The sequence below is a fragment of the Choloepus didactylus genome, chromosome 1 (genome assembly GCF_015220235.1).
Source record: "Choloepus didactylus isolate mChoDid1 chromosome 1, mChoDid1.pri, whole genome shotgun sequence".
Classification (NCBI taxonomy): domain Eukaryota; kingdom Metazoa; phylum Chordata; class Mammalia; order Pilosa; family Megalonychidae; genus Choloepus; species Choloepus didactylus.
Window position 1 is genome coordinate 245,578,801 of NC_051307.1, and position 19,652 is coordinate 245,598,452.

Consider the following 19,652-nt stretch of genomic DNA (forward strand, 5'->3'; position numbering starts at 1 on the left):
CCTTGGTGATCTAATGGTCTTTATTTCTATTGCATCCCATTCTGCTCTTCCAAGATCCCTCATTCCTTCAACACAGGGTTCTGGGGCTCCTACACTGGGTAGGGGATGGGGCAGTGAGAAGAAAGACAATGCAGTCGCTGTCCCTAAGGTGCTTGTGGTGCACTTGGGGGAGAAAGACAATAAACAAGTGAACAAAGAAACAAGGTCCTTCCCGAGGATATGGCAATGCCCAGTGAAGGAAATCAAATAGGAGGCCAGATGCAGGGGACCAGGGGCGCCTTTAGAGCGGATGTCAGGGAAGGAGGGGCTATTTGGGGTACCTTCCAGTGGGTGACAAGGACCCCCTAGGGGCAAGCGGCCTGGGTGGAGGGCCCTGCAGTGCAGAGATCTGGAGGTAAGGAGAGCTTGGTGGATTTGGGGGAATCCACCATGTGTGGCTATGGTGTCTGAGCAGCGGGAGAGGAGGCTGAACCAGGGGTCAGTGGGGAGCCAGGTCACAGGGGGGCCCCAGCTAGTGTTTGGCCTTTACTCCCAGGGCAGTGGGGCAGGGAGCAGAGGAGAGTAGCTTCAAAAGTTGCTGCAGCTGGGTTGTGGAGAATGGGAAGAAGTGGGGGACCCCCTTCGGGAGGCCAGACCGGTGATTCCACATGGCGCCGCCCATTCAGCTTGCGGGGGTCCCCCCCCCCCCGTCCCTGCCCAACAATGCCCTTGGCTGCCCAGGGCCCCTCAGCCCGGCTCCCTCCATCCCGCCCTCGTTGGCGACCAGAGTCCCCTCCTGGCAGCCAATGAGCGGCTGTCGTGGAGCTTCCATTTCAGATTGTATCAGTGTGTCCCCGTTGCCCGGGCAACAGCACTCGGCTGCCCCGTCACTCTTTCTGGGCCTGCCTTTTAGAAGCCGAGCTGCTCCCACCCCAAGCAGCGTGTGACTGCGCGGTTAGTTTACCCCACGCAGGCCGAACCGGGATTCCGCCAAACACAATTCATCCTCCCCACGAGGTGGGGTGTACATCCGTCAGCTCGCCCCCATCCTGCTGGACCCTGATCCCAGGGTCTCCCCCAGCCTCAGCCAGTCTGGGCCCAGCAGGCTGTGGGGTGGGGGGCACGGCCACCCAGCCAGGTGCCACTTGGCCACCGGGGGCCTGGTTGGAAGGATAGCCTTGCAGAGCCGCCATCAGGAACCGTAGCATCCAGGCCCCCACCACTTAAGGATGATGGGCTGGGGGGCCCTCTTGAGTCAGTGCAGCCAGGGCTGCCTCTGTGTGCCCTGGGGACCCCCAGGGGAGCCCCAGGAAGCACCGGTCACCAGAGGCAACAGCAGAATGCGACTGACTCAGCTAGCCACCCGCGTGAGCTCCTAGGCTTTTGTGCTCGCTGCTCTTTGTATCGGAGGCGTGTGCTGGGCGAGCCGGACTGGGCAGGGCAGGGCCGGGCCATGTGAGCCGAGAGCACCGTGGCTGGGCCCAGGGCCGAACCAGGAGCAGCCAGGTCAGCAGCTCCCCCGCCAGCCCCTCTCCTAAAGGTGAAAATGCTCAAGTTCAAGGCCTTTTGCCTGGATTACTGGCAGTTCCTGTGCCTGCAGCCGCTGCACAGAGTCTATAAAAGGTACGTTGACTCACCGGGGAGGAACTTTTGTCGCTGGGGTAGGGAGTCTGTGGGGAACAGATCACCCCAAGCCTGCCTGGCTTGAGGGCTCCCTCTTCTCGGCACAGGGTCCCCACCACTGGTAGAGAATGCTGGTTTCCGGGCACTTTGCAACTTGGCTGAATTGTCCCTCTACTCTCGCTCCAGCCCTGAAACTGTTAGGATTTCGCCGGGGACGTGATAAGCACCGGGTGCTCTGCCGCCAAGTTCTGGGCTTCGTTGTTTCTTACACCTGGGGTCGGTTCTGAGCAGGTCATAGGTGGCTTGGGTTTGGGGAGCTGGATTTGGGTGACCCCTGGTCTGGAGGTCAGGAGACCAGAGTTCAAGTCCTTACCCTTGCAATGTGAGCTTGGGGGTGAAGGGGTCACTTTTCCCTTTCTGAGCCCCGGTTTCCCCATCGTTAGGGATTTGGCTTGGCTGACCTCTGACCTTCCACGTGAAGTGGGATTTGGTTGCTCCTGCACCTTAACGCATCCCGACCTGCTTTCCAAGTGCCAGTTCTCGCCCCCGTGCCCACCATGTCCAAGAAACTCTCGAGCTCGGCCGCCAGGCAGGGGAGAATCACAGAGCCGTTGCCATGGTCGCGTTCAGTGGCATGTCATTAAAGACCTCGGAGGAGGAAATTATTCCGGCTCTTCGGAGGGAATTATTTTTTCCTGATTTCACACTCTGTGAAGTCTGTGGCCATTAGCATGTGAGCGATTCTGGGAAAGCGGCGGGAGCTTTTCTCTCCTTGTCCGGTGAGGGGGAGGGCACTGGGGCTCTCAGGGCTGCTCAGAAAGGAAATCTCCACTCTTGGGTGGGTGCCAGAGGAGGGAGGCCCAAGCCTGCGTCTGATTAGCATCGGCCACCTCGGTCTGCGGAGTGTCCAGTGGGCCTGCGACTCCTAGTGGGGTGTAGGAGCCCTTTGGTCCTTGCCCTCGGGGAGTTTGTGCATATAGCCCCAGGGCAGGTGTTTCCTGGGCACCTGAGAGCAACTCTAGCCAGGGCTGTAGGACAAATATCACTTGCCAGTTGGTTTCAACAACAGGAATTCATGGTCTCACAGTCTGGGAGGCTAGAAGTCCAAAATCAAGGTGTCAGTGAGGCCATGCCTTCTCCGAAGTCTGTAGCATGCTGGTGGTGGCTAACCGGCAACCTGTAACTCAATCCCTGCCTCTATCACCGGGCCGTGTCTCCTTCTATCTACTCCTGTGGCTTCTGTTTCCATGTCTGGTGTCCCTCTGCTTCCAGGACTCCAGTCATACTGGATTAAGGCTCTCTCTGAATCAGTTTGGGCTCATCTTAATAATCATCTTTGCAGATCCTGTGTACAAATGAGTTCACACCCACAGGACCAGGGGTTTGGACTTGAACCTGTCCTTGTGTGGGACGTGATTCGATCTGCCACCGTTAGTAGGCTTGCACGGCAGGTGGAGTGCTTTGTATACGTTGGTGTAATCCTCACCCTTCCTGCGAAGGAGGTGTTTAAACCACTTGGTCTAGACGGACAGAGTGACACCAAAGGGGAATACAGCTGAGTGAGTGGCTGCAGAATTTGAACCTGGGTCTCTCTCATTCCAAGTCAGAATCTCTTTTGAGTGCTTCCTGGCTTCAGGCCAAACAGCCTGCCAGGATCTCAGAGATGCATGAGATGTGGCCCTACCAACAAGGGTTCAGATATACCAGCTAAAAGTCGTGGTGAGAATGAACGGCGACAGAGGTGGGTGGGGAGGAAGGAGAAGTCACGTCTCATTTGAGGCTTCCTGGAGGAGGTGACAGCTGGACCAGGCGTTCAGGTATCTGGAGGAGGTTGCTGAGCAGAGAAGAAGGGAAGGGTGATCTAGGCAGAAGGAAAAAGCTTCTGGAAAAAACCCAGAGGCTTTGACAAGGCAGAGTGTCTTTAGGTGGTGGTGGGAGGCCCATGTTGCTGGGAGGGGGAGGCAGAAGAAGGTGCTGGAAGTCCAGGAGCTGGGCTTTGTCCTGCCATTAATGGGGAGTCCTTGGAGGATCGTAAGTAAGGAGGGAGTGGCAAGCCAGAGTCACACCCTGGGGAATGGTTCAAGTGTGCAAGACCCTGATTCAGCCTCCATGTGGACCCAGTCAGAGTGTCCCACAATCTCCTTTGCTCCAGGCCCACTGTGGGAGTTTATTATTCACAGTGTGTGCTCTTTTCTCAAGCCTCTAGTGTGACCCAAAATACAAATGGGACATAGTCCTCAAAGAGTTCTAGAAGGGGGGAAAGACTCATCAACAAGTCATGAAAGTGAAGGATAGGCAATAAATAGAGGTGGCACAAAGATACCGGCAGCATGAGGGAGGCCATATTGGAGAAATCACGGAAGGCTTCCTGCAGGAGGTGACATCCAAGCCGGGCCTTGATGTAGGAGTAGGATTATTTCCAGACAGGGAAGGGTGCTGTAGGTGGACAGCACGGTACAAACAAATGCGTGGAGGCAGGACTGAGCCTGACACGGTGCAGAAATGGTCAGAGGGGAGGCCAAAGCAGTGGGTCCGTATCAGTGGATGAGGCTTGAAAGGAAGGCGGAATGGGTGATGAGAATGCTGCTGAGGCCCTATGCTGAGCGCTTTCCACACACTGACTCTGTGCCCCAGCCCTGAAAAGCAGGTGGCACGATCATGCCATTTTCTAGGTAAAGAAACCGAGGCACAGAGGGGAGAAGTAACTTGCCTCAAGGCACATGGCTGGTTAGTGGACATCTGGCTATGGAGTCCACACACTGCCAGCCTAAGGAGCTCCAACCACACACCCCAGCAGCTGGGGCGAGTCCTCGTTTGGTGACGGGCCATAAATAATAGTGATGTATCAGCCAGATGGGAGAACTCTGGCTTCATCGTCAGACCTCACCCTGGCACAGTGCCCTCCAAGACTCAATTTGCTCCTCTGTTAAATGGAGATGAGGGGTGGGGGCTAAGACCACCTCACAGGTTCTCCTCGGGATTTGTAGGGTGAACTCCTGGAAAGCGCTTTAATGCGTCACCCTTAGTAGGCACTTAGGAAATATTGGCCATCATTGCCCAAACAGATCCTCCTTCCAGAAGGCTCGGTGAAGGGAACCACATGGCTTTTTCTCCTCCGTTCCCATATTCCGTTGTTTAAAACAGCGACCCAAAACTTAAAGAGTATGAAAAGGGTGTTTTGCAGACAATGCATAATTAACCACTTCCAAACACAGGGTGTGCCAGGCTCCCTTGAAGCTGTTAATTATTCTTCATTAGTGATCTTAAATTAATGTAAAATTATCTTGGCGCTCTGCCAGAGGCTGGGGCCGGGGGAGGAGCTGAGCTGCTTGTTTCAGCTAGAAAATGGAAAGCAATGTTCACAGTGCATTGTCCTCTGCATCCAGCCTAAGGGGATGGCCACTCCTCAGCCCCTTAGCTTTGACCCTGAGACCACTATGGGTGGGCTGAGAACCCCCTCTCTTGAGTCCCTGTTTCATTAAGGAAATAGCTTAGGTGCATAGAAAATGTAGAGAGTAGCAGGGCCCATTGCCCAGCTTCAGAAATCAACTGCTACTGCTGCGGCGGGCAGCCCCTGTGGGCATCCCTCAAATCCCGCCCCATCCCTGCTCCCCCTGGGCTAAAGGTACACAATACCCACAATTTGGTGCTTATATTCCCCATGCACATTTTTTCTAATTTTGCTAACCCTAAAGGTTGCTTTCTGTATTTTTAAGCTTTAGCTACTTGGTATCATACTCTGCAAGTTGCTTTTTTCACTCCTCATCCTATTGGTACAATTTGTCAATGTTGCCATGTATCTGTCGTTCTCAGGCGTTCATTTTCATTGATGTGTATAGTATCCCATTGTACAAATATGCCCCTGTGTAAAAATTTGTTCCCTGTTCAGTGTGACTAGGTGGTTTCAAATTTTTTGCTTTTACAAACAGGGCTTCAGTGAGCATTCCTAAGTGTATGGGAGGCAGTTTCTGGAGGGTTTTTATCAGCGTGATACAAGAGTATCTTGGGCTTGACTTGAGTTTTGCAAAATTGCTTTCCAACGTGGCTTGTTGCTATGTGCCTTTTTCAGCAGCAGTGGATGAAAGTTCCCACATGTCCACGTACTTGCCTACACTCAGCATTAAAAATATCATCTGGCTTTTAATACTAAAAGGAGAGAGAGACAGACTCATAGCTGGACCCAGCTTCAGACAGCCAGAGTGGAGAGTGAGACACGTGTATGCTGTTCCCTCACTCTGTATAATTCCAGGTCCTTCATAGTAAACCTCCCCCTGTCCACCCGAGTGGCTTTTTGGGGTGATTGTAAGTCCGCATGTTCTCTTACCCTACCCATTGACATTGTAGGATGTGCATTACAGATGTAGGATGAGCTCTGATTATACTGGTTGTCAGTTTATTTCCCAATGGACAGGTTTCACGCACCACTTCAAATGGAAATAAATAGAGGCCAGATGTATCTAAAACACAGCATAGAGGAACTCACTTTGGAAAGAGCTCAAAAGCAGCCAGTCAGGTAAATGGACTCGGTGGACTGGCAGTTACGAGCACGCAGCCCAGAAGCTGATCAGGCAGGAGTGTCCGGATCTGCTCAAAGGCTCCTAGGGCATCCCTGACTCACGCAGATTCCCGGGGCCTGATCTGGCTGGGGAAACTCAGTCTGCTAGAGAATGTCCCAGCATTGAGGACCCAGGAGCCGTTGTGACATCAGAACAAAGTGCAGGCTCTGATGTCAGGCTGACCGGAAATCCAACATGGACATTTCCATTATTCGTAATTGTTATGATTAAAAACTCACTTTCATTGGGCGCTTCTATCTGCTAAATTCTTTATACATGGTGTCTCGGTTACTCCTCACAAACACCCTTGAGAAATAGATAATATTACCACCACCCCCCATATTTCAGATAAGGAAACTGAGGCCCAGAGAGGTTAGGTGACTTGCCAGAGTTCACAGAAATAGAATGTGGTTGATCCAACTGAAGCAATAGACTCTGCTAAGCTCCACTGCTTTGCTTGTTACCCACACTAATTAATACTTCCTGGCTCCATTTGATGGTTCCAGTTGCTATGACTGCATAGCAGCCAGTTGCCATGGCTGCGTAACAGCCAGCTGCTATGGCTGCGTAACAAATGACCCCAGATCTTAGTGAATCTCTTTTCCTCACAGATCTGCAGTTTGGGCAGGGCTTGGCAATGATAGCTCATCTCTGCTCTAGGTGGCATCATCGAGGCCTTCCTTGAGAGTGGGGACTGGATTCTTTGGAAGGCTCACTCACTCACCCCCTCACTCACACATCTCACATTTGAGGCTGGCTGTCAACTGAGCCCTCAGCTGGAGCTGCTGGCTGAAACCCCTACCGTGGGCCTCTTTGTGTGGCTCAAGCTTCCTCATAGCATGGCAGCTGTGTTCCAAAGACAAGCAATTCAACACAAGAGAGCAAGCCAAGTGGAAGTGGTGTCACCTTTGACAGCCAAGCCTCAGAAGTCACCAGCATCACTTCCACTGCAGTCTCTTCACGGCGGCAGTCACAAGGTCTGCCTAAGCTCAAGGAGAGGGGACTTAGGTACCACCTCTTGATGGGGAGTAGCAAGTTTCTGGCAGAGCACAGGACCATCTTTGGAAATACAGTCTGCCATATCAACCATGGCAAATCACTTCTCTGCTCTGATCCATGGCTTCCGTAGCTGAAATAAGAGGGGGTAGGAGCACCCACCCCCTGGGGTCTCTAGGACACATGAAATGAGCTGACACTTGGGACGGTGCCTGGTACGCAGTTTGTACTGGATAAATGGTGGGCTGTGCTTGCTTTTTTTTTTTATTTAAGAGGAAAAACAATCATTTCAACTGGGAAAGTTGGAAAGGATTTTCAGCATTATAGAGCTGGGGATGGGTCTTAAGGATGGAGAGATTCCTCAGCAAGTGGTTAAAGTGGGAAATTTTATGTTGTTTGTGTGTTACTATAATAATTTTGTTTTTTTAAAAGAGAATTTTAGGGTCCTTTCGACAAACGCTGTTTGCCTTCGGTAATTGCTTGACTTAGCATGTGAGATTAATCTATCCGGAGTGACTCTTTGCACCTTGGCTGTTTCTTGTCGGTCAGTGGTTGGACAGGTCAACCTGCCTGGGGAAGGTCGTGCCAACCCAAGGGGCTGCAGATGCCTGGGGCCAACTCAGAGGAGGAAAGAGCTGGGCCTGAAGGCTTATGAGGGGTGTCCCCTTTCCTGCTGGGTCATCTCTATCCTCATCTGTAAAATGGGCACAAGGACCCATTTGCAGGCTTATTGTGAGACTCTGTCAAGCAAGAGGTGTGTCAGCATGTGACACACTCAGCAGAGCCCAGCGGTCTGGTACTGGGTGTCACTGGCCCAGGGTGGTGTTCTGGTTTGCTAAAGCTGCCGTTATGCAAAATACCAGAAATGGATTAGCTTTTATAAAGGGGATTTATTAGGTTACACATTTACAGTTCTAAGGACATAAAAGTTTCCAAACTAAGGCACCAACAAGAGGATACCTTCACTGAAGAAAGGCCAATGGTGTCTGGAACACCTCTGTCAGCTGGGAAGGCACGTGGCTGGCGTCTGCTGGTCCTTTGCTCCTGGGTTCTGGTTTCAAAATGGCTTTCTCCAAAATGTCTCTGGGTTTCTGTCTCTCTTAACTTCTCTTTGTCAGCGCCTGTGCATCCTTGCTTGTTCTCCCAGGGCGTTTCTCTCTAAGCATCTGCGGGTCCTTTCTTAGCTTCTCCAGGGCAAACTGTGGGCTTCATCTCTTAGCATAGCATCTCCAAACGTCTTTCTGTCCACATCTCCAAGCGTCAACAAGTGTAAGTGTCTGTTTCAGCTCTTGAGCTCTCTTAAGTACTACAGTGAACTAATCAAGACCTACCCCAAATGGGGGGGGGAGCACGTCCCCATGGAAATAATTTAATCAAAGTTCGCGCCAACAGTTGAGTGGGTCACATCTCCACAGAAACACTCAATCAAAAGGTTCCACCCTAATCAAAAGATTAATAAGTCTGCCCCCACAAGATTGCATTAAAGAACTTGGCTTTTCTGGGGGACATAATATATCCAAACCAGCACAGCTGGGATTAGGGTGAGGTATGTGAGGCAAAATGGAAGGGGGCACCAAAAAAACTCAGGAATCGGTAAACAGAATATCAAGATTTTAAATAAAGGCAAGCTGTTGTTTTTTTATAACCCTGTGTTCCTGTGCAACAAACAGGCTCAGAAGCTTCCAGTTGTCCCACAGTCTCTGGGCCACGGAAGCATTTAAGATAATGGACAGGGATTGGGAACAGATTGGGGAGCATGGGGCTTTAGAGATAATCATGTTCTCTTTTAGTTTTAATCATAAAGTGTTTATTAACTTTTCCCACTGGGTTTAAAGTAGGAGAGGATACTTGGGTAGGGATGCACAGTTTTCCATTTGTACCAGGTACCAATAGGGCCCTACGCGGCGCTGTCAGCATGTCTGGCCATCCACATCCTACAGGCTCAGCAGGGAGAAGTCACAGAAGTCCAGGATCCATCCCCCACGCCACTCCCGATGGACACTTCCATAGGGCCAGACTGGGTTTTGTCCTTGAAGGCCATCCTGAGAAAGCATTAGCATTTCCTTCTCAATCTTTATATGGAAAGATTTGGGGTCAGGGGAGCTTTTGCCAGTGAGAGCATCATCAGGTCAGTTGGCAAATGCTGAATAGGAGCTGCACATTAGAGAGTAGCCTTCATACGATCTCAGTGTTGTGATTTTGAAAACTGTCCCATGGTTATGTAAGAGGATATGCTCACTTTTTAGGAAAGACATACTGAAGTGTTAGGGGCTTGAGATGGGCAACTTGCTGTCAGACGATTCTAGGAAAATACAAATGCATGTGTGTTTGAATAGAGAAAGAGCATGCATATGATAAAGCAAATGGGATAAAATGTTAACAGATGGGGAATCTGGGTGAGAGGTGTATGGAGTTCTTTGGGTTCTTTTTGCAGCTGTTCAGTCAGGATGAAATTATGCCAAAATACCAAGTTTATAAAGGAGCCGGGAGTTGCTGAGGGGTGGTGGCAGGGGCTCTCTGCTCTTGCTGCAGCTGGAGCCCTCTGCTTCTGGGTCTCTCCTGTACCCACTTTTTAACCCTTCAGGACTCAGCTTGAACATTTTTAAACCTTCAGGACTTGGCTTAAACATCATCTCCTCTGGGAGGTCTTTCCTTACCACCTTCCATAGCACAGCCCCGCCTTCACCCTGATTGTCATATTTCACGACACCCAGTTCTGTTTTCTTCATAGATGTCACCATCAATGGAAATTATTGCATTCATTTGTTTAGCATTTGTCTCCTCCACCCCCCACCCCTACCCCCCAAACATCCATTCCATAAGACATTGTCTGTCTGGTTTGCCTCAGATCCCGGACCCTAGACCAGCACTGGCACACAGTAGGTGCTCAATTAATATCTGTCGATTAAATGAAAGGTTAGATGAACATAGGGCTGGAGGTCAGACAACTGGAGTCCTGTCCTTTGAGCTTGGGCAGTCCCCCTGCTCCACTCGGGACCTCAGTCTTTTCATCTGTACCCTGGAGACATGGATAACCTCAAAGACTTCCGCTTTCCTCCCATATCCCCAGCTCTAAAGCTTTTGGGTTTTATGATGTGGAAAGTCCCCAAGCTTCTGCAGAGGCTCAAATCTCCCCTGCTGAAGCCTGCGTCTGCTCCAGAGTGAGGCCCAGCAGAAGCCCACAAATCTACCAGCCAGAATATAGGACAGAGGAAACGCAAAAGGTGAGAAAACATGTTGCGTGGACCTTACTCTGCCGGCCAGTGTTCCCAGAAAGGTGGCCCTACCTACAGAGACAGTGAGACCGGTGCTCTAACAGGCCCTCTTTTTAACAAAGACAGGGCAGGTTTACAAGCCCAACACCTTTGGCAGGAAACAGTATCTGCGTGAAATTGAATAACATTGCCTTGTTTTCATGGTAACCTTCTACTTACAGCAAGTGATACTAGTTTTCCATTTGAGGGAGTGATATAAAGTTTCCTCTTAAAATAAATGTATTCGGGGTGTGGAGAGGGGACCAGGTTAAGGTATCATTTTGTGCATTCTTGTCTTACTTTTTCTTGTTGGAATTTGAAACATACATGGTAGCTGAGGGATGGGCCAGTGAAAGTGAACTTTCAATCCCCCAAAAAGCATCATTTTGCCCCATTGCATTTCATCTTTCTTCCACCCACCCTCAGGCTATTTTTCTTGTCCAGCTTTCCCAGATGGTCCCCAAAGATGTCTTTTTGCAGTCAGTTTGTTCAAATCAGGAGCCCAACAAGACCACATGTTGGATGTGATTCTTGAGTTTCTTTCATCTAGAGATTTCCCCGTCCCTTTTTTTTTTCTTGCAATTTTATTTGTTGAAGAAACTGAGCCGTTTACCTTAGCCTGTCCCATATTCAGGATTTGGCTGATTACCTCCCTGTGGTGTTTAACCTGTTCCTCTGTCCCCCCACCCCACCCCATAATTCCCGTTAACCAAGAGTTAGAGCTCGAAACAGCAGATCCACTCTTTTTAAGCTGGTTGGTTTTAAAAGAAAATATTCAATCAATAATAGAATGGTCCACGGAGAGAATATGCATCAGAAAGGGAGGGGGGAATGGGGTGCAGTGGGAACTGTCAGTGAATGGAGAAGGGGGTTCAGGCAGGGGACTGGCCCGGGCAGATCTGGGTCCTAGGAGACAAACAGACCCGGGGGCAGTGGATGTAAAAGAGAGGAGCAGGGAGACTGGAGAGGAGGGCCGGATCTGCTCAGGGGAAAACGACAGAACCTGGCCCAGGGCAGTGCAGGCCTTACCAGTCCTCTTGGAGGGAGTTTGTATGTGTGAGCACATGACACACACACACACACACACACACACACACACACACATTCAAGGGAGGGTTCCTGTTTGGGCTCACTTGGCTGGCCTGTATACCAAGACCTAGGGAGCTGGGACCCAGGGACTAAAGAATTTAGGCCTCTCAGTGTAGTGAGAGTCAAAGAGAGCAGCTTTTCTCCTTGGCTTAAGAAGGAGCTAGGGAATGGGCACTACCTGCAGCAAAACGGATTTAGGTTAGACATTGGGAAGGACTTCTATGCCGGAGTAGAAAAGCTATGTTGCAAGGTGATTGTGGTACGTGTTTGGGGGCAGAATTGCCTGGGTTCAAAGCCCAGCCAGGTCTCTGGCAGAGGTGCCCAGTTATAGGATCTGACTCTGCCCTGACCTTAGCAAGTTCCTGGAGAGAGATCCCTGGAACTGTATCCACCTAAGACACTCAGGAGCTGCCAAGGATCCTGTTTTTCCCTCCAGTGACAAAACTTGATAAGATTGTACAATTGTCTTCTTGCTTCCTGCTCCTGGCCCCTGGGACAGCTAACAAACAGAGGCCGGACAACCAAGAGGCCCTAGCCCCAGCTCCAGCCCTGGGAAGGCCACGTCCCTTCTCTGGGCCTCCGTTTCTTCATTTGCAAAAAATGAAGGCAGAGGGACCAACTGAGAGCATTGTTCATTCGTTCAGCAGATATACATTCATTAACTCCTTTTCTGGGCCCAATCCTTTGCTGGGGGCTTGAGAAACTGAGGCACAAACTCTGTAGCCCCCCACTCAAGTAGCTCCCAGTCTGGTGTTTTCAGTGCTACAGGGGCTATGAGGGGCCAGAAGCATCTCTGGAGCTGGAGCAATCAGGGCGGCTTCCTGAAGGAAGTGGCACCCAAGCGAGTCTAGAAGGGTGACATGGAGCAAAGGGAGCACCTATGGGTAGACACTCCTCCCACACATACACACACAGTTGTGCTTTATTTGGCCAGCATAGGATTAGTTTACATGGCATTTCACATTTGAATTTATTGCAGAATTCTGAAAATCAAGAGCTTTTAAGTAAAAACCTGGATTTCTGACTTCTGAAAAATCAGAACCCTCATTCCTTCCGGGCAAAGTCAGCAAGAATGAGCAACAGCCATTCCCTCTGAACAGGGCCTAATGGCCACCGCTCTGTCTTATGCTCAGTCCACTTCCCTTCTGATCTTCACCCCAAACATATTCCTCCCCAAGTCCCCCCCGTCGTCATCAATGGGCCCTCCAACCTTCCTCCAGTCAGAAACCTTGGTGGCATCCTCAGCTACGGTCTTTCTCTCAACCCATCATCCTACCCATCAGCAAATCCTACCAGGATTGTGCTTTCAAGCTATTTCCAGAATCCAGCCACCTGCCTCCACCTCCATCCAAGCCACAGCTGCTCCCCTATCCCTGCTTCTGCCCTGGCCCCCTTACACCCACTTTGCAGAGTAGGCAAAGTGAGATTCTATATACCAAATCAGGCAGCTTGGACCTTGTGCTCCCTGAGATGGACTCAGTGAAGCTCTTCTCTGACTTCTTCTCCAACCCCCACCCCAAAGTCAGTGGCCAGTCTCTGCCAGCCCACTGGGCCAATCGTGCCCTTCTGGACCTGAGATGGGGTGACAGAGCTCAAGTCGGCCGGGTGCCAGGGGAAGCTGGGAACTTTACCCATGGTCCCACATGACCCGACTATCTTCTCCACCCTGGGCCTCCATCTTCCCATCTGGAGAGCAGGGACATCCCAGCGCCCCCTCCTCACAAGGCAAATGCTGCTTGAGAAGCAGAATGGCTGAGAGTCTAGAAGTTTCAGCTGATACATTGTGGGTGTCGAACTCTGGCACTGTCCTCGGCGCCACTGGAGGTCTGTGAGGATAAGCGACAGGTGGCTCATTGTGTTTTCAGCTCTGGAGTCAGATAGGCAAAGCTGGGTGTGAATATCAACAGTTCTCTGAACCTCACTTTGCTTGTTTGTAAAACGGGGATAATAATTACTACATCCCAGGGTTATTGTAAAGGTTGTTTCAGAGGACGTGGGCAAAGTACTCAGCCACCTGGCTCATGTCCCCAAACCATCCCTAGCCCCCACTTTACACAGGCTCTCAGGCAGTGCTAGAGAAAGATACAAACGCACGCCACGTGGATAAGAGAAGTCAGGTCAGCCGGTCAACGTGAGTGCCACCAGTTAGTGTCAGGCCTGGGCGGTCACCATGGGCCTCTACCTGGATTGTAAAACAGATACAGGGGCAAGGAGATGGAGAGAATGTGGGGAAAGAACAGGTAAATTCCTGGGGAGGAGCGGAAGCCCAGGGAAGCTTATCACCACCGGAAATTATCGGGTTAACTCATCCTTCAACTCTCAGAAATCATCTTTATTTGCTTACTTGGTAGCAGTTTATTTATTTTCTCCCACTGGGATGTCAGCCCTACTGGGCACCACGGTCTCGTTCTCCCAGTTCCTCAAGTGGGACCTGGTGCAGGGTAGGCCATCAGTGAAGGTGGCATGAATGAATGAATGAATGAATGATTGGCGTGCTGGAGGAAGGGGCCTCTGAGCTGAGCCTTGAAGGGTAGCGTGTCTGGTTCCTGGGCAGTGCTGCACAGGAGACGACAGTGCAGGGTCTTAGGGAACCAAGAGGCAGGTGCAGCTGGGCTGGCAGCAGTGGGGACTGTCCCAGCACTCGGCCTGAGAGGAGTGGGGGGCAGTTACCTGAATCTGAAAACAGAGAGCACTGGGTGGAAAGTGTGGCTCCTCCGGTACAGTGGCTGCAGAAGGATGTGGCTCAGGGGAAGAGCTTGGCCACAGCTGTCCAAGGGCATGGGAGCCGGGGCCTTGGCTGTTCAAACAATCCAGAAGGCAGCTATTGAAAGATGGGCAAAGGGGCAGGGAGACCACTGGAGAGCTGCACGGGGACCCGGCAAAGGGGAGGAGAGCTAGGCTCGGGGTTAGATGTCGCAGGGCACCGGCTAGCCTCATCTGTCACTGTTATGTCCACCCACCCAGCGGAGGGAGCTGAAGGCAGTGTGCCCAGCCCATAAATGAATCAGACATGGCCGACACAGAGGTGGGGACACACCTCATCAGGAGGGTAGAGGAGAAGCGTATACAGCTAGGCCTGGATGCTGGCCAGAGGTGGATAGACCCTCACTAATCTCCAAAGGAGGAGGGGATCCCTCCCACCTCCCACCCAGTCCTTGCCCCCCAAGTGGAGTCTTCACCCACTGCCTTCCCTACTGTAGCTACTGCCTCCCCCAAATGTGCCCAAGCCCTAAGCTCTGTCCTGACCTCACCAGCCAAGTTCACCATGGCGGCATCGGCATCTCCCAGGGAACAAACGTATCTTTTTCTTTGCCTGGGCAGCAGTGACCTCATCCCCAGCGGGGCCGTGTGAGTCACCGGGCTGAGGGTGGAGGGCAGCCAGCTCTCCGCAGAGCCCAGCCTCATCTGGCTGTATGGCTGGGAAGAACAGCTGAGGGTGTGAATGTTTCCATGCAGCATGGCTATCACATCCCTCTCCTCCCACCACCGCCTGCTGTGGCTCCCTGTGTCCTCCAAAGGAAGGAGGAAGAAAATCCAGTCACCAAGTCCTTAACACATGCCCAGCAATGCCACGGGCTTTTTCAGTGATGGCTCATGGTTCTAGGATGCTCTTCTCTGCTCTTTCTGTGGATTCGCTCATCTTGTCCTCCATACATAAGGTGACCTTGAGAGGTTAAGCCTCACACACCCAGGGGCACAATGCCATGACCAGAGGTTATGGATTCTCATTCCCATTTTGCAGAGGAGCAAACTGAGGCTCAAAGGGCTGCGATGATTCGCGTAGGAACAAGGAAATCAGAGATGAGTGGAGATTCTGCCGCTGTTCCCAAGGGCAGCCGCTGTGGGGTAGGAAAGACAGTGTCAGGTTGGGAAACCTGAAAGCACTCAGAGCCTCAGTTTCCTGAGGTGTCTGGCCCAGAGTTGGCTTGCAGGGAGCGTGTGACAGATCCTTCCCCCACCCCCCATCCTGGGTGAGGTGTATCCCTGGTGCTGATCCTAGGGGCTGTAAGGCCCAGTGATGTGGGAACTCAGAACCAGGCGGGCACATCGGGAGATACGAGGGCATGGGGCAGAGAGAGAGCCCTCAAATTTGTCAGAGATATGACCAGCTATGGATGGAAACTTGGGGGCCCAGCTGAGAGGTCGTGGGCTGGAAGAGAGGCACTTATTCTAGCTCATCCATGGGCCCTGTGTGAGCAGGGGACCAATGAGTGCCAGAGAGGAGTAAGATGATGGGTGGTTGGATTGATGGAAAGAAGGGAGGGAGGGAGGGAGGGACATATGTATGGATATGTGAATGAATGAATGAGTCTGAATGAGTCCACAGATCATTATGTTAGATGGAGAGGCAGTGGGTAGGTGAATATGTGAATATAGTGGTGGATGGGTGGAGATGTGTTAAACAGAGGTTGCCTCCACCCACATAAAAGATGTTGAGGAAACTTCCTCTAGTGTGAGTTCAGACCAGATAAACCCTTGAGGGGAAGTCTTACTCTGCCTGGTACGAGGAAATGAGGCTGGTATGAAAAATGACAGGGAATCTCTGCCCGAGGGAGATTTGTTGGGTCACCAGGATGGAATGGGTGGCCTTGAGAGATAGTGAGCTTCCCGTCACTGGAGGTGTTCAAGCTGAGGCGGGGCAACCACTTCCCCAGGGTGCCTTGGAGGGGCTCCTGTGGCAGATAGAGGTCTGCCATGGTGACTTGGGAAGCCTTGTTTGTTGTCAAGGAGGGAGAATTGGGGCTTCTGAGGTCCCCAGGGGGGCCTTGGCCATTGTAGAAGCCCATCTTGCTTTCAGATACAAAGTTTTTTCCTGACTCAGAAGAGTATGCAGCTGCTTATCCCTGCTGTGGGAATCAGGCTGGAATCTGAGACGGAATTCCCATTTTGCATGGGCCAGCACTATGCCCCGGAGACTTGGGCTCAGGCCCTGCCCCACCATCCTTAACTGTGTCTCTGAGCAGGTGATGCTCCTCTTTGAGCCTCAGTTTCCACCTGGATGAAACAGGGATCCTGGTGCCCACTGGAGAGTGCAGCCCATACATGTTGCCCAGGACCCTGCAGCATGAAAGGGTCTGGGCCCATCTGCCCTTCTGGGGATTAGGGCTGGGGGGCACTTCCTGGGAGTTGTGGGTGGGGAGAACCAGGTCCTGTTTTGAACGCTGACCTTGAGCTGTGAGTCATTGTCCCAGGGGGCTCTGCTTGGGAAGCCCCAGCTGCCTGCCCTGGGCTGGGCCTGAGAGCAGCTGGTGAGGGTGGGGGTGAGGGTGGGGGCTCCAGCTGGGGCTGGAAAGGCCCCAGACTCAGCTTGGGCTCAGAGCCCACCCCCCTGAGCTGCTCCGAGGGGCCCCAGCCCTTCAGTACCTCCCACCGTTACACACACACACATACACACCCATCTCTACATGGAGAAGCTGGCATGTATTATACACTCCAGGGTGGGTTTTTCACCCCAGACTGCCAGGCTCCCATCCACTTCCAACCCCTCCCAAGGTCTGTGGTCTGGGGTATGTGAATTTCCCGGTTGTGCTTCAGTGTATGTATATTACACCGTGCATAACAGAGCTAATCATAAAATCTTCTCTGGGGAGCACGGGTGTCAGTTCTGGACCCGTCGAGAGCTGAAAACAGTGCTCCAGGCTCCGCGAGCCCCCCAGTGACTGGAGCGGAAAAACAAGAGGCTGGAGAGGGGCCGACCACCCCAGGTGTGATCACAGCACAGACAAGTCACCCGGCCGGGCTGGACACTTTGTCTTGCCCATCCCTTGTGCCGGCCACTCTCTCAGGAAGCAGCCCTGATGTCTTGTTTTATTTCATCTTTGGTCAGCCCCAAGTCTTTCTGCGGGGCGTGCAGAGCAGCCCCTTGCTCTGTCGTCGGGTGGGCCGGGCTGCGGGGCGGGTATTGGGCTTGGGCCTCTGGGGAGCTGGGGGAGGATGTGGACCCGCCCTCGCCTCCCCACCCCGGCCCCCTCTCTCTCTCTCTCCCCCTCCCTTCCTCCCTCGCAGGCCGGCCTCTCCCGTTCCCGTCCCCGTCCAGCCCCTGGACACAAGACAGGCTCCCGGGCTCCGGTGGGCACCGCCACACACGCTCTCTCACCAGGCTGGATGAGCGCCCCTCGCCGTCCCTCGCTGTCCCGCCCTGGGTGACTCACTGCTCCCCGGCCCCCCCCCAGCCATCACCGGCTCCTGGCAGGAGGCAGGCACAGCGCAAGGTTGGGCAGAAGCCCGGGGAGCTGGGGTGTGCGGGCCACTCAGCCAGGAGGGGCCGGGAGCTGCCGGACGGGGACAGCGAGCGGAGGTGGACTGGGGACAGCCACGCCGGTGGCCTGTGGGAGCCGGCACCTCCCACCTCTGCCGGCTTTGGGGCCTTTGGGGCCCTTTTCTTTCTTCTTTCAACCATGAAGAAGGCAGTGACTTGAGAGCCTGAGACGAGAGCCAGCCCTCCCCTGACCTGCAGGAGAGCGGGGTCTGAGGGCAGTGACCCAGGCAGACCCTTGCTGTCCCTGCCCATGTCCAGCATGAAGGGAGATGGCAGTGCCCTGTGGAGCCTTATGTGGAAGTACTGCATCTCCGTGAGGACCCTCAGGTACTGGGGCCAAGGGGGGCTCTGCCCGGCTACTTGCTGGGCAAGCAGGGAGCACTCGGCCACCAGGTCGGCTGGGTGGCATCTGCTGGGTGAGGATCAGGGCAGTCCAGGGAGAGCAGGTATGGAGGGAGAAACTTCAGTGAGGGGGAAGAGAGCGGAACAAATGGGCAAGGGAGTGTGGGGACATTTGGCTGGGCCCCTGGGCGCCCGCAGGGGAGCTTCGGGGTGGCAGTTACAGTGTGGCTGGCAGGCTTGCTGGCATGCCCGGGAGCCAGCATTTGTTACATAACAACGCTGGTGCTGGGCCACCGCTTTGTGACCTTGGCCCCACCGCCTAACCTCTCTGAGCCTATTACCTCACCAGCAAAGCGGGGCTCACACCCACTCCTTCGGGGCGCTGATGTAGCGATGATTTCATGAGCAAAGAGCTCAGTCCAGCCCCAGATGCAGGCTTCCCGGTGTTAAACCTCAGCTGTGGCATTATAATAATTGCCACACATGCAGTGTGAAGTGGCTTCACCTCTGCGGCTTGTTTCCCACCTGCAGATCCTCAGAGGATTAGCTCGGGGAATAAATATGCAAAGAACAAGGCCTGGCACATATCACCCTGTTAGATAATCATTGCCTCCGGCTCCTAGGTCAAGACAGGTGGGGAGGTGTGCCCTGGTGTGGAGCCCCCCTGTGCAGAGGGGGGAGAAGAGGGGGGTCAAACAGAGCACCTCAGCTCCCTGGGAAGGGGGCACCCACCTGGGGTAGGCTGTAGCCTCTGCAGCTGCAGAAGAAAACTAGGTCTGTCCCTGTGATCTTAGGCAAGGCTGAGCTCAGTCTCCTCAGATATGTCTAGAAAAGGAGATTGGATGGAGTCTGTCTGTATGTGGGAGGGTCTTAGAGCTAGCATATTTAGATGCAATATAAGGACTTTTTTTTTTTTAACTTTAAGGGGATATTTTTTAAAGAACAAAGAATCGGAAAATTCTTCCTCTTTCCCTCTTTCTTCCTACCCTCACTAGCTGGTATATAGCCTTTCTTTCCTTACTTCCTTCCTTCTTTCCTTCCCCAAATATTTGTGACTGCTTACAGGAAATGCCTACAATAAAATAACCAATGAAACATCTGGACCAGGGAAAGCACAACTTAGAATAGGAGGTCATGACCTAGGGAGAAAAATAGAACAGGACAGAGACACAAGGTCCTTCCATTGAGATGAAAATTGCTGAGCTTCCTGGCAGCCAGAGGGAAAGGAGAAACCAGCCACCCGTCTCATTCTCAATGTTCATGATAAGAAAGCATAATTACGGTGGCCACAGTTGTCTGCTGCTCGGCAAGAGTGTCTGGGACCTGGGACTTAGGCTAACGATGGACGGATGAGGGTGGAATCATGATAAGGACAGTTATTGGGCCCAGACAGGTTTGAGGGAAGGAGGGCTGAGGCATTCTCTAGGGTTGAGGCCATGAGAATGGAAAGAGGCAGAGCTCACCCCGCAAATGAGTCAGCGGCCGCCTCCTTCCCCTGCCCCCCAGCCTTAGATCCTGCGATTGACCTCCTTGGGTAGCTGACTCGGAGGCTGG

At 52.7% G+C, this 19,652-nt stretch overlaps 1 protein-coding gene across 2 annotated transcripts in view; it reads left to right on the top strand.

Moving 5' to 3' along the window:
- Positions 1–19,652, top strand: part of IQSEC1 (IQ motif and Sec7 domain ArfGEF 1) — a 184,121-nt gene that overhangs the window by 32,523 nt on the left and 131,946 nt on the right. The window contains exon 1 of one of the 2 annotated variants that reach the window (XM_037802827.1): positions 17,501–18,083. The exons of the other annotated variant lie outside the window; for it this stretch is intronic. Coding sequence (XP_037658755.1) covers positions 18,007–18,083 — 77 coding nt within the window. The 5' untranslated portion in view covers positions 17,501–18,006. Of the gene's footprint in view, positions 1–17,500; positions 18,084–19,652 lie in introns of those variants that run through there. 2 annotated transcript variants of the gene reach the window in all.